This window comes from Mytilus californianus, unplaced genomic scaffold (genome assembly GCF_021869535.1).
Source record: "Mytilus californianus isolate M0D057914Y unplaced genomic scaffold, xbMytCali1.0.p SCAF_6, whole genome shotgun sequence".
NCBI classification, from domain to species: Eukaryota; Metazoa; Mollusca; class Bivalvia; order Mytilida; family Mytilidae; genus Mytilus; species Mytilus californianus.
In genome coordinates this window covers 114834101-114854645 of record NW_026262712.1, presented here as the reverse complement: position 1 = coordinate 114854645, position 20545 = coordinate 114834101, and the positions used below count along the sequence as shown (strand labels likewise).

General features: G+C 31.5%; 2 protein-coding genes across 2 annotated transcripts; one reads left to right on the top strand and one right to left on the bottom strand.

The window, feature by feature from the left end:
* The first annotated feature begins 4013 nt into the window (after positions 1 to 4013).
* LOC127704539 (uncharacterized) lies at positions 4014 to 7163 on the top strand. The gene is made up of 3 exons (XM_052208631.1): positions 4014 to 4301; positions 5568 to 5657; positions 6195 to 7163. The coding sequence occupies exons 1-3, from the start codon at positions 4188 to 4190 to the stop codon at positions 6315 to 6317; spliced, it is 327 nt and encodes a 108-aa protein (XP_052064591.1). The 5' UTR covers positions 4014 to 4187; the 3' UTR covers positions 6318 to 7163.
* LOC127704525 (uncharacterized) lies at positions 6279 to 20488 on the bottom strand. Its single transcript, XM_052208616.1, has 6 exons — positions 20445 to 20488; positions 17093 to 19530; positions 15616 to 15838; positions 14368 to 14548; positions 9461 to 9588; positions 6279 to 8348 (listed from the first exon to the last, which is right to left on the bottom strand). The coding sequence occupies exons 2-6, from the start codon at positions 19526 to 19528 to the stop codon at positions 8074 to 8076; spliced, it is 3243 nt and encodes a 1080-aa protein (XP_052064576.1). The 5' UTR covers positions 19529 to 19530; positions 20445 to 20488; the 3' UTR covers positions 6279 to 8073.
* Between the last annotated feature and the right edge of the window lie 57 nt (positions 20489 to 20545).

Here is a 20545-nt window from a genome sequence, read left to right as displayed (position 1 = left end):
TCAGATCATGTGAAATTCACCTGAGTCAAATCATGTGAAATTCACGTGAGTCAAATCATGTGAATTTCATGTGAGTGAGATCACGTGAATTTCACGTGAAAAAAAGTTTATGTGAAATTCACATGAATTTCACATGAGTTTCACGTTAACAAGTTCACGTTAAATTCACGTAAGTCAGATCATGTGAGTTTCACGTGAATTTCATGTGAATTTCACGTGAAAACTGTTCACGTGAAATTCACATGAAAAATTCACGTGATATTCACGTGAGCAAAAATTCACGTGAAATTCATGTGAAACTCACGTGAATTTTACGTGACTTTCACGTGAAATGAGACTCACGTGAAATTCACGTGAACAAAATTTGCCTGTGTATTTGGTGGTTGGTGTAGACTGCATCCTTGTAATTTTTTAAACTGGTGTTGTTTTAAATGTATTATTGGTATACAAGTGCAATTTCAAAGATCTCTTCGATATTTATGGTAATTAGCCGAATTACCGACTTAGATAATATCACTGGATTTATTTTATAGTGTAAGTTCAGATCGGAAGAAAACAATTGGGGAAAACGAAAGCAGATCCGTCAGATGTTGACAGAAAGATCAATGATAAGTATGTTGGCACTTTAAACGAACATACAGAATAAGTTGCATGTATCCATTGATGACGATTTTTTCTCAATTTCATCATTTCACGGGAATTCCAAATGTCATTGATTTATATGATTGCGTACTTTAATGTTTGAACTTCATTTTGGTGTATTTCCGAACGTGCATCTAAATTATAAATCCCTACTGATGACACACCACTGCCATTTTGATTTATTTTCGTTTACGATATTATTTCAAAACTGCCTTTTGTTAATTATTGTTAACAGATAATTTTAAAAATTTTATGGTTGTAATTTATTGATGAAACTTTTTAACATTATATACCAGACTCTTAAATTGCTATTGCCAGCTGGTTTAACTTTAGTCAGGGAATCAGTCACACCTCTTTCATAACAAGCATTTAAAATGTGTCTTTGTTATTTCTATATAACCCATTAGATAATTGAGCATTTCATTATATTTATCTATTGAGTCTAAAATTAAACAACTGACTGCAGATAAAGAAAAATTGGCAACTACTTCATCCACGTTAAAATCAAAGTTGACAGAAGAACAAAAGAAAAAAGAGGACTTTGAGACATTGTTGAATCAAGAAAGGAAAAAATGCAGTGCACTTGAAATTAAATTACAGCAACTGAGGAGATCAGAGAATGAACTCAAAGTTGTCTTGGATAGGCAGATTGGTAAAAATGAAAAATCTAGTTATCTGCTACAAGTTGAAAAAACAAAATACCAAACCCTGGAAGAATTGTACAATAAATTGGTAAGTTGAATACTTTGCTTTTATAGGGTTGTAATAGCCCTTAGACAAAACGCTTGTTATTTTGTTGATAATTTGTGGAATAATTCTGAAACAGACTTCTGATAGTTATCAGATCACAATCATGATGCATAAAGAGTTGTAATTTATATGAAGTCAATAGACCAGTTTCACATAAGCGACTTATCAACGCTGATCTCGAAATCCTATGCGCGTTTGAGGTTAAATCCCGCGATAATTAACAATATCATACGTGACAGGGGGCTAAATCAAATTGACTCTGATATTTAGCAACACAATAATAAATCAACTAATAATACACATCTCTCTCTCATGGTGTATGCTTGAAATTATTTAAGTTTAATTTTTGATAATCGTTTATTTGATTAACAAATTTAAAATAAAAAGATGTGGTATGATTGCAAACGAAACAGCTATCCACCAGACCTAAATGACAGACGAAAGCAACTATATATCACCATACAGCTCTCGACAATGAAAAAATTCATACCAAAAAGTAAGCTCTAAAAGATCCCAACACCAACAATTCAAACCTGAAAATAAGTCATCTTGTTGCTGCCAGTTCTGTTTTAATATTAGTAACATGGTTTTTATCTTGTAATTGCTTTCTTTTGCCTACTGTGCTATTTACATTGCCGTATATCAGTTTGATTTTTCTTGAAAAGAGAAAAGTATTTGATAAAAAGAAAATACATTTAATTTCAGTTCTGTTCCAGTATCAATTCGCAGTTTTTCTGAAATATTGTTTTGCATCTTCGGCTTGTGACATGCATGTAAAGGGGTTACGGCCAAACATATAGGTTTAGTATCATAGACTCAAACTTTTAATTTTCTTTTAAAAAAAAAAAGGTTATTATTATGGTGACTTTTACGTGAAATTTTATGGGTACAAGGACAAGTTACCGGCATTACTAAATAATCGAAATTTCCACTTATAGTAGTATGGAAGTGTAAACCAAAATTGATAGAATTTGTCCTTATATCCTTTGTCAAAGATGTAGTATATATTGTGATATGTTAAAGATATGAAAAACACAATGGTAGGTCACCGAGTTTTGTTTTTAAGCTACAGGCTGTAAAAATATGAAACCTTTTGTATGGACTATACAGAGAAAAAATTTAAAGTATCATTATATGAATATTTGAAGGTAAAATGAAAGAGGGACGAAAGACACCAGAGGGACAGTCAAACTCATAGACCGAAAACAAACCGACAACGTCATGGCCAAAAATAAAAAGACAAACAGACAAATAATAGTACAGATGACAAATGATAAAATATCAAAATGAAATGTGGGAAGATATAGCTCTTATAAAATGCTTTCAGAATACCAACAGAAAAAATTGACATGTAGTAGACAGGGCCTCGGCTCCGTGTTGAAGACCGTACTGTGACCTATAATTGTTAACTTCTTATACATTGTGACTTGGATTGAGAGTTTTCTCTTTGGCACTCATACCACATCCTCTTATTTGAATGTACATTTGTTTCAAATATTTCTGCGTCAGTGATATTCTAAACGGCCATGATAATGAAGAGAGATATAAAAGCAGTTTTAAAATACGTATCAGAAATTTCAAACATCAGACTATAATACAATGCATTCAATACCTTTTTAATACATGTATCTAAGCTATGTTCATGATCGACTTCGTCTATGCAGAGGTTCAGTCCCAGCAACCAGAGTAATTTTCTACATATTTTCAACTTTATCATTTTTCATGCCATTAAAACTAATAAAATATCCTATATTTACCACGCTTTGCCATACAAAAAGATCAAATTGCTGAATGACCCCCTTCTTAATTATTAAAATATTCCCAGTGGCATTAAGGTCCGTAATGGCCATGATAAATAAGTATAAATTAAGTACCAGGGTTAACATTCTGTATAAGGGGATGACCATTTGATTTTTAGGGGGTCGGGGGGGGGGGGTTTAGAAAATTATATTCTAGTAGGAGTTAAAAATAAATAAGTATGACCAGGCAGGATGGAAAAGAATAATCTGCAGGATGCAGGAAATAATTGTGAAAAAAGGTGAATAAATCAATCAAATAGTCGCCCTTTATCAGTAACTGTATGTATAGATAAGGGTACGTTTTTATCAATTGTCACCTGGTGAGATTGTACAAGGTAAAACGAGGATTCCACATGGCTAAGGTGTTAATTGACTTCTTAATTTATGACCTAATACTATGTAGATGAAGTGAGTCCCGTTTATTTATCTAATTTATTCTTCCCGTTAAGTGAACGACCTAAGCGTGAATTTGTGACAATTAAAGGTACAATTAAAGCCAGGCGGCATATCAGATCGTATATTACCGCAACCAATAACACAGCAGTAGTCCGTTTTAAAATCTTTAAATGTGTCATTGTTTATAAAGTTGTCTCGTCAATATAATTTTTATATTTTGATTCGAATGATGCTCATGTTGCTTCGACATGTAAACGCAAACATTTAATCAGATGATTTTTTTCCCAAGTCTGCATGGTCACTGCTTATAACCGTTAGCCCCCAGTTGATGAACTCTCGGAAATTATCGCGTGATTTTATAGTTTGGCTAATTAGATTAGACATGCGCAGTTAAATGTGAAACTGGTGTATTGACCATTCAGTCTGTTGATCTTTATTTTGCATTACATAATTAATCAAACATCTTTATCAGCTTAGAATAAATACGAGAGACAACAAAGAAAAATACAATAAACATCTTACATGTTATGTACCTGTTTTTACACATAATAATAAAATAGTGCTTATTTAAATGTTCTCAATACGCAAACTCTGAAAACAATGATGTTTTTACAGGAAGAAGCAAAAGCTTGTTTAGAACAGAAAGTTCAGGAATTTGAAGAATCTACAAGATGTCAACATACTGAAAAACACAAAAGCCAAGTAAACTCTATTGTAAGTTTTATCAGGAACATATATATTGACGGGACTTGACACTACCTGATTGTAGTCGATTTTATGTCGTGCCATAGTTAATAAAGATACGATACAGAAACGGACATGTGTTAAAAACGGACTCGCTATTATCCTAATAATTTCTGATATTATCAATAAAATGTCATTCAAACTAGTTTTATAGTGATGCTAGTGTATCAAACTTGTATTCTGTCACTTCAAATTTGTTAAAATCGCATGCATTTCATCACAGAATTGTGCAGAATGCAAACCAGGTAATAAAAAAATGGCGGCCATTACCGCGATGATTTACAAATTCCCAAACTATTATAAAACACTTCACATCAAATAAATCAAACTTATTTTGGTAATTTTATATGACAAAATATATCTACAAAATGATAAAACTTGTTTTTATTTACAGTTAGAGTTATGTGGTTTATTTGTTGAGCAGTTCTGATATTTTTTCAATCAGACGCTACCAAGATCCGTAAATCTCAGGAAGTCTCGGGGAGTCCGAGATTTTATCAATTTTATACTGAAAAGCGTATCAGATTCATTTCCCGTTAGATATACTGTTCCCAGGTTTTATTACCTACGTATATTAACCTTAAAATACAAAATGTCCTTTATTTTTTTGTTAACTGTTTTACATTTGTCATTTCGGGGCCTTGTATAGCTGACTATGCGGTATAGGCTTTGCTCATTGTTGAAGGCCGCACGGTGACCTATAGCTGTTTATTTCTGTGTCATTTGGTCTCATTGGCAATCATATCACTTATTCTTTTTATATTTAGACAGTGTTATTTTTTGTTTGTTGAACCCATGATATTAACTTTGTTGATCTGATTGTACGTAATTGACTTAAAATCTGGAAGATTTGTTGAGTTTCGTACGGAATTCTTTTTTCAGTGTAAGTGACAAAATAATTTTGACCCCTGTGTTCATATTTTCTCACTTTTTTATTTGATCAGATTCTTTTAGTCATATGCATTTGATTTACAAATGAATGTCAGTTTTTCATTCGATAATTTAACAGTTTTTCCCATTTATTATATTTTATTATAAATTTTAGTTCCAACTTGTTTATCTTATATATTATTCTATGTCAAGTGTACGTAAAGTTTTTCAATATAGATTTTTATATTAAGTTTGTTTGCTGTTAATGACTTACATATTACTGTAACTGTGACGTGCCATTGTCATAAGAAAACTTTTAATAATATCACTTTGTACACAGAATTTTTTTTATATATATATTTACAGGTATCTGGTGGATTATTGACTCCAAAACAAAAACTAACAAATGACTGTAGTGACAACTTGAACAAGAAGAAAAGGAGGATGAGTTCAAAGGTAAATAAAAGAACAAAAAAAGTGTACAAACAACTATAACAATATCTCCGATTACAGAATAATCTGGACAGTACTGGCGTAAATAGACAGTGGGCAAATTTGAACATTCTGGACATTTCTGCCTCTCCAAGATTTTTTTCTATCCAGAGCAATTTTGAAAAAAAAAAATCTTAAAACTTGTGCTTTACTCAAAACTTTTTTTTAGTCATGTGAGCCATATTAGCTGGCAGGCGGGATCATAAGACACATTTTTAAAACAAAATATTCCAATAATGCTTATTGTCTAATTTAGATAAATCTGGCAAAGCAATTTCAGAGGAGAAGATTTGCCAAAAAGTTACAGATTACGACAATAGTACACTTTTTTAACCTACTTTTAACGAGGAGTTTTACGGCTGGACAAGTGAGACCAGTCGGCCGTGTCTTTAAACCCTGTCAATCTTTTGGGTCTAGACACGAGGAAATACACTGTGTGGTATAAACGCTTTCATATGTTTTGTGTAGTTGTAAGATGCTTATTTTTCATTTATGTTATAGGAGTTTGAAGTTGGTACGTCTGTTGAAGCATTTTGGTATCCAGACAAGTGTTGGTATACTGCAAAAATATTAATGAAGACAGGAAAAGGTAAGTATTGTTTTATTAAAACAAAACTTAGATGACAAATGTTATCAGATTTGATATCAGACTGTACAAAGATCATTCTGTCGTATAAAGAAATAAAAGTGGAAATGTTTTGTACTCAATCAACACATGCAAGTTGAAAAAAATCATTTTAGTAAAGGTTTTCAAATCATGGTAGCAATCCTGATTAAGCAATTCAACAAAAAAAGTCATGACGTTTATTTTTACAGAATAATACTTGTACGAAACTTTTTTAGTTATGAACTGTTTTAAATCCATTTGCCAACCGAACGCCCAATATCAAATTTACTGTAATACAGAACTTTTCAAAAGCACTACTTTTAAGCGTTACATCGCCCTGAACATGCTATTTCCAGCTGGACGTATTTTTATAGATCTTTTTTAAGCTAGTCACATTTTTTTACGTTTTAAAATGTCCTTTTTTAAATGAGCTCATTGCGGCTTTATAATGGTCGAAAAGATAATATTCCACAGACTCAATATGATGAAAATCATATTTTTTTTTAAAGAAACAGTAGTAGCACCAGTAAACCGGTTAATCAGTTGATCAGTTAGGGTCAAACATTCATTCAAACATTAAGTCATATTAAGTCAGGGTCAAAGTTAATAAGGTCGGGTCAAGCATATTTGACATCACAAATCTACATTGTACTATATTTAATTTTACAAGGACCAGAGCAGAAGATTCTGGCAGTCATGTATTCTAAAACCAGGATTTAGGACACTAAATCTATCTGAAAATATACCGATAAAACATAACATGCTATATAATCACAAATACTCCGATAAAACATAACATGCTATATAATCACAAATACTCCTGTAAAAACATAACATGCTATATAATCACAAATACTCCTGTATTTATCAGTAATTTATATAAAACATAACATGCTATATAATCACAAATACTCCTGTATTTATCAGTAATTTATATGACAGGGGGTACTACTTTGTATTCAATCTGCGCTACAAAAAGGACACCTTCGACACAAATTGCATTTATCCCTGATTGACTTCGACGAAACAATGCAAACTTCGTGGACGTTTTTGTTTTGAGGTATTGGAACTTTCTTAACATGACAAAAGTAATTTTAAAATATTATCCCTCATTTTTTTTACAATCTACTATTCAGGAATAATTCATGACATGAATATATATTTGGTAAAGCATACACGAAAGATCTTTTAAGATAGTTGCTTCGTTATTATGAACAAGTTAGACCTGATTTATAGAAAAGAGTATTTCGGTCGAATGTCGAATGGCAAGCAACATAATAAATCAATTATTATTGTACAAAAGTTATTCTGGTTATTTAGTTATATCTATATACCTATAGTTGTAGGATTTATGAATGTGCGAATTGTTTGCATCTAACCAACTACTTCTAGGTATGTGTAAATTGTATGAATCTTTAGAGAGCTTTTTTTACGTTTTACCTAATCATCGTTTCTAAATCATCATATCTTCCTCATTAGTACTCAATAGAGAGTTACATAAAAAATGTATGAATTAATCATTAAACGTAAAAGACATCATATCAGTTTGGAAATGATTTAACCTTGAGAACTTTTTGATTAAACAGACTGAATATGGAATGATCCTAAATGGCCTTGATTTACTTTGTCAACGCTCAGACTTTTTATAAAAACTTCAACACTCCATCAGTACACACTTTTCCTTATTTTGTTCAATTTTATAAGCTAGTTTATTAAAAAGAAAAAGAACTTGTTATATTGGACATATTTCTATACGAAATTCATGCTTGTTCCTTAGTGGAAAAAATTTGTCGTGCAATGAACGTATTTGATATTTCCCGATGTCGAACAAGCTGTTTTGTTTCTACAATTGTTTCTAGTAGTAATCGAATCAACACGGGATCCTTCTAACCAGGCACACACACATGACGTCTGGCCCAGTTGACGCGCTTGGACGAAAAGCTGAGTCGATGTAATATTGGAACCACTCTGCTTGCACAGATTAACCGCCTTATGATATGTGAAGTTTTCTGTAATGTTTCCAGAGAAAGGTATGTTGATAAGTTTGCCTGAAAAATACAGTTAATGTATTTGTATATATCCCTGAGGCGAAATTATATTGTTTTTTTGCTGTGATCATTTAAAGTAACACCACGTTTCCGGATTTAGCGAACATTTATGATTTTTAATATAATATCTTACTTCCACATCTGGTACTTGAATATCGTAGTTTCAATAAGTTTTTTTAGAAAAAGTTAAACGAATTCTGGTTAAAATAAATCTGTTAACAAAATGATGGTATCGAATTCAGAATGCCATCCTTTTGGCTCCTTGGATATTTCAAAAAGTGTTATAAAACTAAGACGTAAGTATTTATATCATAGAATTCTTCACAGTAAAGCTTCAAAATTCATATATTTACTGCATAACAGCAACAACTTCTAAAAAAGCATCATTTTAAAACCTTGTCATCAATATTAAGACAGCTCCACTCAAAATAGTTTGACACAAAATATATGTTATAAAATATATGTTTTTGTTTTTTTTTGTAAAAATCGTTAATAAAGACAACAGTAGTATACCGCTGTTCAGAAGTTATAAATCAATTGAGAGAAAACAAATCCGGGTTACGAAATAATTAAAACCGAGGGAAACACATCAACTATAATAGGAAAACAACGAAACAACAGAACACTGAAGTGCAACAAAAAACAAACGACAATGCAACATACATAGAAACGAACTTTTAGATACCAACTGCCATATTCCTGACTTAGTACAGGACATATTTAGAAAAAATGGTGGGTTGAACCTGGTTTTGTGGCTAGCCAAACCTCGCGCTTTATGGCAATGTTAAATGTATCGCTAACATGACATATCCAAAATAAATAGCTTTTAATTCTGTTATTATAAATTACATACTGAACCCCTTTTAGATGTTTTATGATCACAATTGGTTTTTAGTAGGGATCGTGTCGCTTAGTCTATATTGTTCTGTGTTTTAAACACTACGGTTTGTTTTTTTGTCGTTTTTATTTTTTGTCATGGCTTTCTCGGTTGCTCTTCAACTTGAAGACTTTTAAATGTCCCTTTGATATCTTTCACTGTTTTAACAAAAGAAATGCTACAGGAATTTTAACGATATGTAATACTTTCATAAAACAAAGGCAATTATACTAACCACAAAACAGACCATTGTAGTAGCTCTGGGACCCAACAGGACAAGCTTCACAATGTTTTGTCACTTCTGAGAAATACTGTTTGTTCTGAGGACAACATAAATCTCCATTTGATTTTTGTTTGCGTATTCTACAATTTATAAGCAATTGGTGAGTAATTAGTTATAGATATAAGTAATTGGTAAGTAATCAGCCAGTTATAGATATAAGTAATTGGTAAGTACTCAGTCAGTTATAGATATAAGTAATTGGTAAGTACTCAGTCAGTTAGGGATCATAGATTTATTCTTACGAGGAAGCTCCGAGCATGCTCGGAGGATGCTCAGAGCTTTTTCAGTAGGCTCTTCTCTGCAGTTTATGTGAAAATAATTATCATGATCAATTAAGATGTCAATCAAATCTACACCACTTCTATAATAAGGAAAGTAGAGCATTATAGAGGAAGCTCAATTAACACCTGTGTAAACATCTTATCTATTCAAATACATTTTGCCTGAAATTTTACAAAACTATAGAATAGATTAGAAATTCTTCAACAGTACTGTGTAATGCTTGGAAAGAAACATCTCATGTCTCCACAAAAAGTGAAAGTCATTTAACAAAAAATATACAATTATTATATTTTTAAAATAATCATTTCTTTTTTTATAATGAAAAAAATTCTCAAATTTTATAATTAGATGATATGATATAAATAAAGTTTATATTATATAATATGCTACATAAAAGTTACCAAGACACAAACAACAGTCAGGGGGCGATACTAAACAAGTTATTTTTTTAGTTACTTATATTAATAGGTATTTTTTGTTTTTTTAAATTATTTGATATAATCTCAATTGTTATTTTAACTGTCAAAAGTGGACTAAATGTAGTTTTTAAGGATTTTTTCATCATTTCATTAAGTAAAATTAAGTATTTATCCAACTTGAGATGAGTATAGAGAGATTACTTTAAAAATAATGACAAAAATATTACTTTTATAAATTATTTTATACATCTTCGAAAAACTAAGCATACTTACAATTATTTAAGGAACATATGTAATTGTTTTTGAAAAATATTTCAAATTATAAATAACTTCAAGTCTTAATTAAATCACAAGGTTCCATCCATTTATATTTGTTCATCTCTAAGATTTTGAAGGAAAATGTTATTTTAATAGCCCCAAGAGACCAATCTATGACCAAGAAGTGTGGCATCAGAAAGGCAATTAGTGTTTCAGGAGGATTTTTAAAAATAGTTTTATACTGCATGGGGAAAATAACCAGATGTGAAAATTTGTTAAAGCTTGTAAAACCTGTATGAATGGACACCTATAGAAATAATATTAACAGAAGTTACTTATTCATGATATATAAGTAATATTTGAAACAACCTTGTTTTCAATATAACTTGTATAGGTTATTTTGAAAATTACTAGTTTAAGTAATGCACTTAACTAAACAATGGTATTTTTTTTTTTATAAAATAGCAGTTTGTTTTTTATATAAAATATTTTTGCAATTTTTAACGGACATGGCTACTAAAGCTTGTAAACAGAGAAAAAAAAGGGGATAGAATTTGGTTGGTTAATTCTGGTGATGTCTTCTTTCTTATATGCACTGAAAAATTATGTTGTTTTATTACTATAGTACAGGACAAGAAAAAACTTTACTCATGTCAAGTATTTCTTTATTTAAAACATAGATAAATTCTGCACATATTTTTGGAAAAATACCAATTAAACAAAGACTGATAGGGGGAAACAATTTTATATTAGATTTTCATTCAAGTACAGGTCAGGATAAAACTTCACTTATATAATTATGCCAAGTATTTCTTTATTTAAAATAAAACCAAATCTGCACAATTATAAAAAAAAATGACAATTAAAGTGAGACGTACTAGAGGGAAAACAATGGTGGTATTACCTCCTCAACTTTTCTTAGAGTAGCCATAATTTTTTTTATAAAAAACTTACTTTGCTATTTTATAAAAAAAAAAAAAAATTATCATTGTTTTAATAGTTAGGGGCATTACTTAAACAAGTAATTTTCAAAATTACTTGTACAAGTTATATTGAAAACAAGGTTGTTTCAAATATTACTTATATATCATGAATAAGTAACTTCTGTTAATATTATTTCTATAGGTGTCCATTCATACAGGTTTTACAAGCTTTACCAAATTTTCACATCTGGTTATTTTCCTTCCCAATGCAGTATAAAACTATTTAAATCCTCCTGAAACACTAATTGCCTTTCTGATGCCACACTTCTTGGTCATAGATTGGTCTCTTGGGGCTATTAAAATAACATTTTCCTTTAAAATCTTAGAGATGAACAAATATAAATGGATGGAACTTTGTGATTTAATTAAGACTTGAAGTTATTTATAATTTGAAATCTTTATCAAAAACAAATACATATGTTCCTTAAATAATTGTAAGTATGCTTAGTTTTTCGAAGATGTATAAAATAATTTATAAAAGTAATATTTTTGTCATTATTTTTAAAGTAATCTCTCTATACTCATCTCAAGTTGGATAAATACTTAATTTTACTTAATGAAATGATGAAAAAATTCTTAAAAACTACATTTAGTCCACTTTTGACATTTAAAATAACTATTGAGTTTATATCAAATAATTTAAAAAAACAAAAAATACCTATTAATATATATTAAGTAACTAAAAAAAATAACTTGTTTAGTATCGCCCCCTGACTGTTGTTTGTGTCTTGATAACTTTTATGTATCATATTATATAATATAAACTATATTTAAATCATATCATCTAATTATAAAATTTGAGAATTTTTTTTATTATAAAAAAAGAAATGATTAATAAATATAATAATTGTATATTTTTTGTTAAATGACTTTCACTTTTTTGTGGAGACTTTAGATTTCTTTCCAAGCATTACACAGTACTGTTGAAGAATTTCTTATCTTTTCTATAATTTGTAAAATGTCATGCAAAATGTATTTGAATAGATCAGTTGTTTACACAGGTGTTAATTGAGCTTCCTCTATAATGCTCAACTTTCCTTATTATAGAAGTGGTGTAGATTTGATTGACATCTTAATGGATCATGATAATTATTTTCACATAAACTGCAGAGAAGAGCCTCCTGAAAAAGCTCTGAGCATCCTCCGAGCATGCTCGGAGCTTCCTCGTAAGAATAAATCTATGATCCCTTATAGATATAAGTATTTGGTAAGTACTCAGTCAGTTATAGATATAAGTATTTGGTAAGTACTCAGTCCGTTATAGATATAAGTATTTGGTTAGTACTCAGTCAGTTATAGATATAAATAATTGGTAAGTACTCAGTAAGTTATAGATATAATTTTTTTGTAAGTATTCAGTCAGTTATAGATATAAGTAATTGGTGAGTACTCAGTCAGTTATAGATATAAGTAATTGGTAAGTACTCAGTCAGTTATAAATATAGGTATTTGGTTAGTACTCAGTAAGTTATAAATATAAGTAATTGGTAAGTACTCAGTCAGTTATAGATATAAGTAATTGGTTAGTACTCGGTCAGTAATAGATATAAGTAATTGGTGATTAGCAAGTCATTGGTATAAATATTTAGTGAATAAAAAGTAATATTTATAAGTGATTGGTGAGTTATAAGTAAGAGTATAAGTAATTTTTAAGTATAAAGTCAAACGTCGAAGTAATTGGCGAACAATAACTCATTTTTATAAGTAGTTGGTCAGTAAAACATTATAAGTCTAAGTAATTGTTGAGTAACGAAGATAGGTATAAGTACTATTTTCCTGTCTGTAACACCTTTTCATCTGTCTTGTTTGTCACATTAGTGTGCTATTTTCTTGAATTCCTCCTACGTTTGGTATTTTACAACTCCTATCTATCACAAGTGTGTCGGTATACTGTACTTGGGAATCATCCCTACGATTAAAACCATATTCAAAGTCCGATTTGTTGTTGCGTCAAAGATTTATTTAAAAAATTAACTTCATTTTGCATATTTAATACCAATTACTGAGGAAAGCTAAAAATTGCCTAAATATAATAAAAAATCATTATTCTATTAGGACTTAACAGTTTATCGAAAATATGTAATGTTAAGGATAAGTTTTCATCAGGTAAACATTTTAACAAAACATATGATACGTAGAGACTGCACTTACATGTTAAGAAAATGAGAATCATCAAGACATTGTATAAGATGAACAAAATACGTATTCAGTGGGTATTTTTTGTTATATTAAACAGTATGCATGTGTTTCCTTTTCGGTTATTTCCTTGTTAAGTAACTCGTTCTGAAAAGGTTATAAATTCTTTGGATTTTCGGAATATTTAAATATTTAAAATTAGTTTTTTTAACATATCAAAATTTTCACACATTTTCAGTTTATAAACTTTCAGAAGTTACTAGAAATGCAAACCATAATGAAGTGTGTCATCTGTTACCTTAGAGTAAAAAGAAACATGTATTATTCATCGGATAATACTGTCTATTTTCGTTAAATGCAACAATCATCAATACCCAGATTTATTCGAAACACTTCCAAAAGTGGTAAATACTTGACATGTTTTAAATATTTGTTACTTTATATGTCAACATAATTTAGGACCCATAATACAGATCGTCAGGTTTCGTTTTTGATTAAATTAGTCTCCGAACTATACCAGCATGAGCACAGACTCAATTATCAATCAACAAGGCATTGATGTTAACCTGTATTACAAAGAAACACGTGACACTGTCATATGTTTACGTAGCCTTGTAGTTGTGCACACTGGGATATTCACGATAGCGTTTCAGTTACAGATATCTCCCGTATTTTTTTATACAGTAATACCAGGATTATTTATACTTTATAAACATACTTCCTGTCAGCGTTATACTTCCACGGTAATTAGTAGAAAATGTTATCTGTGCATCATTCATACCTTGATATTTCTCTTTTCCGCCGTTGCAAAGGTCGAGATGGATCAACAGAGCAGAACTTGATACCAATTTTTAGAGGAACATCTGTGACTGGTTCATCTAGATGAAGTTGTTCATATCCCTCCACTCGTAAATTAAACTTTGAGTATACGGACGGTAGCAGTATACTGTTGTCTTTTTTGCCTGTAAAGCAATCATTTTTTGTTAAAAGGTTGAGCTATAAGTAACTATAAATATACCAGTGTGCATTGTACATGCATAAGTTAAACAAAATTTTAATGTAACTTTGCCGTAAAGTGTACAATACGTTGAAGATGATATGCTGGCATACAAGTATAAAATGATAGATGCATAAGCAAAAAACCCCAAAACTATATAGAGTTAACATAATGAAAATGTCTGATGCTATTTACATAGTGTTTATCGATGACGATGCGGTAATGTCATGATGTGAATGAGATATGCTGGTAATAGTTGCATTATTTTTATCTATGACGATGCGGTAATGTCATAATGAGAATTATTATTTGTATTGTGTTTACCGATGACGATGCGGTAATGTCATGATGAGAATAAGATATGCTGATAATAGTTGCATTGTGTTTATCAATGACGATGCAGTAATGTCATAATGAGAATTGCTATTTGCAATGTGTTTATCTATGACGATGCGGTAATGTCAAGATGAAAATGAGATATGCTGATAATAGTTGCATTGTGTTTACCGATGACGATTCGGTAGTGTCATGATGAGAATGAGATATGCTGATAATAGTTGCATTCTGTTTATCGACGACGATGCAGTAATGTCATAATGAAAATTGCTATTTGCATTGTGTTTATCGATGACGATGCGGTAATTTCATGATGAGAATGAGATATGCTGATAATAGTTGCATTGTGTTTACCGATGACGATTCGGTAGTGTCATGATGAGAATGAGATATGCTGATAATAGTTGCATTGTATTTATCGACGACGATGCGGTAATGTCATGATGAGAATGGGGTAAGATAACAACACTTTTGACAAGTTAAAATAATATCTAATTGCAAAATACAGAAAGGATTTCAAATAAGTAACAATATAAGTATTTAATTTCTTGCATTTAATAAGGACAGATAGATTGATGTTTTTAATAATGTCCAAATAGTCTCAACCTAAGGTTGCTTTCTGATTTTCGTGTATCCTATATCTCGGTTTAGTCATTGTAAATCGCAAATGAAACTGCAGATAAAAAATAGTATTACTTATTGAATTAGGGCATATCTGTGGAAAAGATGATCGTTCGTTCCTGCCACATACTCGGTATGGATTGGGTATTCTTTGCTGGCGGCAACTGTAACCGTGACCTTCTGTGTATGATATCTTGAGGCGGTCAGTCATCTGTTTGAGTGGTGATATGATGTAATTTGTCTCAGCATCTTGAAACAATTTGTTGTCGACGTTTGTTGGGGTGACTTGCACAAGTACCTAATAAAGAAAATAATTTAGTAAAGTAGGAAAAACATAGTCAAAACAAACCATGATACATAATCCTTTCTGAATAGTTTAGAATTTTACTCAGACACTATTTTCAAATAATGCTGGACATTTGGATTGATCTTAATTACAATATACTGTAAAAATGTGAAACAGGAAGTAGACCATACTATTTTCACGTCTATACCACGAATTGATTGACAGAGAAGACGTCATTGTATAAACGTTCAATAAGGACTTGATAACACGGTTTTAAATAGCGGTTGTAGGCTGATATGCAAATTAACCCAGTGTGTCCTATTCCCGATTGTGATACTTTGACTTAATATGGATTCGCATGGCAGGTGTTGCAAACATAGAAGTTGACGCTTATAAGTTGACATAAAATTTATAAAGTGTTGTTTTCATTTTTTACAGCAATGGGTCGATATCTCTGCTATCTACCCGAAGGTATCACTAGCTTAGTAGCTAGTACTTCGGTACTGCCATGATTTATAACAAACCTTTCTCAAATATCCGTTTTTTAATTTTGAAATTATAAGTAACTGAAGTTTCAACTCCCTTAGGCAAAGTTGACCTTAAATAAATATGGCTATTTTTAGGTCTTTTTGTTCATATAGCTCTTCACTGTTTTGGTTATTATACATTTTCGGCTTTCAAATATTCGGCTTTGAGCGTTCCTGATGAAGGTAAATCCGAAAAAGCGATTCTGACGCATGACCCAGGAATTATCTAGTCGTTAATGATTTATTGTATGGTTAAAAATGCGGATTCTTTAGATGTTAAACCTTTCAAAAGACCAATTTTGAAGTTGTATAGAATCGTGTAATAACGATCCCTATTTGACAATCTTGTTTATAAACTTAAAATGAAATCGAACAGGTTTAAAAGGAGATGATTCTATTTTTGTTTTTTTGTTTTTTTTTTAATTTACAAATAAATTGACAACGTACTAAATGTATTGAAAGGTGCAATAATATATATAACACATAGTCCACATGGTTGTTATTAATTTTAGTTTGGTAAGCTTTGTTGATTCAAACACTGTTAATTGTTAATTGCTTATTGTTAAGCAATGAACAAAAATGTGAAATGTTTTATTGGGATTTCAGAAAATACTGCATAAAAACAATGTTATCAGTATTTAAAATGCAACTTTGTTTTCGGAACTTATCGATTGCAATTTTCACAGTGTGAAACAACGCAAAAATTATTGGATTTACTGTAAGTAATTAAAATATTTACCGGACTAGCGTCATCGCTAACAATCGGCATATATATTTCAAACCCAGCCAGATAAAAGCTATGATTTCTTTGTGATGGTAAAAGTTTAGCATGCTGCATCCACCAGTTCGTTTCTGGTACTTGAAATGGAACAGTTTTACCACGAAATAACATAGAAAGGTCTAACCAAGAATAGTCGCCAGTTTTGTTCGTCCTTTTTGTTGACATTGTTATAAATTTCAATTCAGCGTGACATTCGCTTTCTCTTGATGCTAATAACTTGTCAATATCTGTAGCCAATCCGTTACACAACTGTGGCTTTCGTCCCCCCTGCTTATATTCTAAAATGTTACACAGCATTTGAACATTAGTTGTCTGTAAAATATTGTACGACATCGATGAAACTGCTACTAAGGTTTTAATAGTGTCAACGGATAAACCACTTGGATGCTGAGCCTTTGGACCTTCTCCGAGAATTTTAGAGCTTTGTATCTGAGTGAGGCTTCGCATTAAATTTGCCATTGTTTCCATAAGGTCAAACTGAAGGTCGTATACCTCTTCCTGTGTTGCTACCAATTGTTCGGCCGTTATTTTAGCTTCACGACACCTGCCTGTTGCACCAGTAATTCCTCTTATTGCATTTGCAGCTATACTACCCGTAGAAGCAATGCCCTCGCATATTTCTTCGATAAATAGTGCCCAATACGCACCTAGTTTGGCTAGATCATCTTTTGTAACTTGAGGGGAATAGGAAGTATAGTCTCTCAAAAAATTGGACTGCATTGTTTCATAACCATTTCCAGATGACTCTACAATCTTCACAGCACTATCCATTATCTTGCCAACATTCTTTATCATCTTCTCATTTTTTGCCAGTTTCTTTGCAATTTCAGTGCTGTATTCCACAAGCTTATGAAAATTAGCTGCACTCCCAATGGCATGAGTTAAAAGTCTAGATGCTTCTGCTATTTCTGTCGCGGACTCCAAAATATCGTCGGAATTCCCACTATCAAACAGCCATTTAAATGGATTTGCAGCCATTGCCATTCGCAATACCATCTTTAATACGGCTTGAAGTAAATCTTCCAAGGCACTACCAATGTAAATGACTAGTAACTTTCTTAGTTTTACCTTGAGTTCATCTACATATTTGACAAATCTATTTTGATAGTCTTCAATTCTACCTTTAAGATAACGAACGTCCGCATCTAGCTTTGCGTTTTGGTACGAGGCTACTTTCTTGAAGTATGTTCCAAGTTGTTGAAATCGGTGTTGTACATCATTCTTGATATCCATAGCAACGACTTGTAGACTGACTGCATTCTTCTCTGCTAGTTCTTTTATTTGAGTTACTTTTAAGTTTTTTATATAATCCCGAAAGTCAATATCTGAAACCAAAAACTTGCGAGGTAAAACATCAGCGTTACCTGTACCATAGGTTTGAAGGTATAAACGGAGCTCGTTAAATACCTTAGCGCATGAGCAAATCGTCCATTTGAATGATGGGAATGGCGCATTGTAATCACACGGTAAATACTGACTTTTGGGAAGTATCTTTAACAGTTTGACAGCTAGCGATAAGTCATTGGCTTTAAAATCGTCATACAGTTGAAAAAAAATGCTAAGTATTCCTGTTCTGACAGCTTCTTCTCTTGTGTTTGTGTCAAACAGGTTAACAATATCTGCCGGCATTTTAACCCTCATACTAAAGAAGTTGATATACGCTGCACTTTTAAAGAACTTAAAGTCTGATGAACTAGTTTGCCATTCGGTTTGGACAACAATGTTGCATAGATTTGTCATTGAATCTACTAAGTCAAGAACCGGTTCTAGTCTACAGATAGGCTCTGTTTCCCTGTAGTTGCAAATCTTCTTCACCTCTTGACGTAGATTTTTTGCAACTGCTGTGTCCAACGGTTTTGACCAAGTGCAGAAATTTTTCCGAGAGAGTAAATACTTACTCCATTTAGATACATATTCCCACTGGGATGTCGGACGAGGCGAAGTGATATTCACTGGGCCACAATTAAGATTTAGAAATACTCGGTCCATGTACCACGTCGACAGAAGCACTGTATACATGTACCACGAATCTTTGAATCCGGTCCCAATGTTTCGTTCTAGTCTTCTTATATCATCAATCATGTGGTTTCCAATGGTAGTTATCCTGTGGTAAGCACATTTTGGGGAAGAACTGTCCATGAATGTGCATATTTTTCCGGCCTCTTCCATCCTTTTACTGTGTGAAATGTTTCCGAAGATATTCTTGCCTACTTTTTCGAGTTGGGCATCAAATAGATTCTTGAACTCGTTAATATTGGGACCATTTTTTCGTCCTGGTAATGCAAACATTAGGCAAAATACTCTCATATCGGGATTTTGTATAATCGATTGCGTAGCCATCCCATGATTCAAAACAAAGACAAGTACTGTCACTATCAACCATGTTACCATCATCTCTGTAAAGTTAACGAGATTATGGTATGGGAACAGGAACATCATAATTTAAAGTATGTAAATAAGAGCAGATAACTTAAATTGAAGATATTTTTTTCTGTCATCACAATTTGATAGACTAAAATATTGTAATGTAGTCAATAAGTAAGGAACAAAAGTAAATCATATTGAATATCAGAGGTAACCAAATTAAGCATCTAGAAGTAATCTTGAAAGTGTAGAAATAGTAGTTGTTTTTATATGCACTGTGTATTTTATGCTCTTGTATGTTGAGCTTTCGAAATAAGGATATTGGTCTATTTGTTCTAAGCCTGGTTCAAAAATCAAGTGTATTTAATATTGTCGTTTCATAATAATTTTGTTATTCTATTGTTTGTTGATTCAGAAAATGTGTTTACACTGTTTAGAGGTATAGGAAGGTAAATAAAGGCAACAGTAGTATACCGCTGTTCAATAGTCAGAAATCGATTAAGCAAAAACAAAGCCAGGTTACAAGCTAAACCGAGGAAACAAATCAACTTGAAACTGCCTATTTGTTACAACTGCCATATTCCTGACTTAGTACAGAACATATAAAGAAAAAATGGTGGGTTGAACCCGGTTTTATGGCTGGCTAAAATGAAGGTACATCTATTTGTTTTTACAGAAAATACATTATCAATAATGATACAGTTACAGATCTTGGCTCTCCTTTTTCAGTATTTTTATTGGTTGGTAGATTTTGCCTCATTCAATTGAGTCGTTTACAACTGGTGCCCGATTGTGATTTTGTTTCGTTTTAGCTGTTAACATTTTGCTGTATTCAAATGTATGTTGTTTGAATAATGTGATAGAATTATAGTTTCAAATTATTTTATACCGTATGAACTGAAAAAGTAAGACACATAAACATGGTAATTAATAAATAAATTCTCACCTCTTAGTTTAAGATATCCGATATTTACCACATAAGTGGTAAAATGAGCGTGGGACTTGACGACCAACTATTTATACAAATACAAGCTCCGAAACAAATGA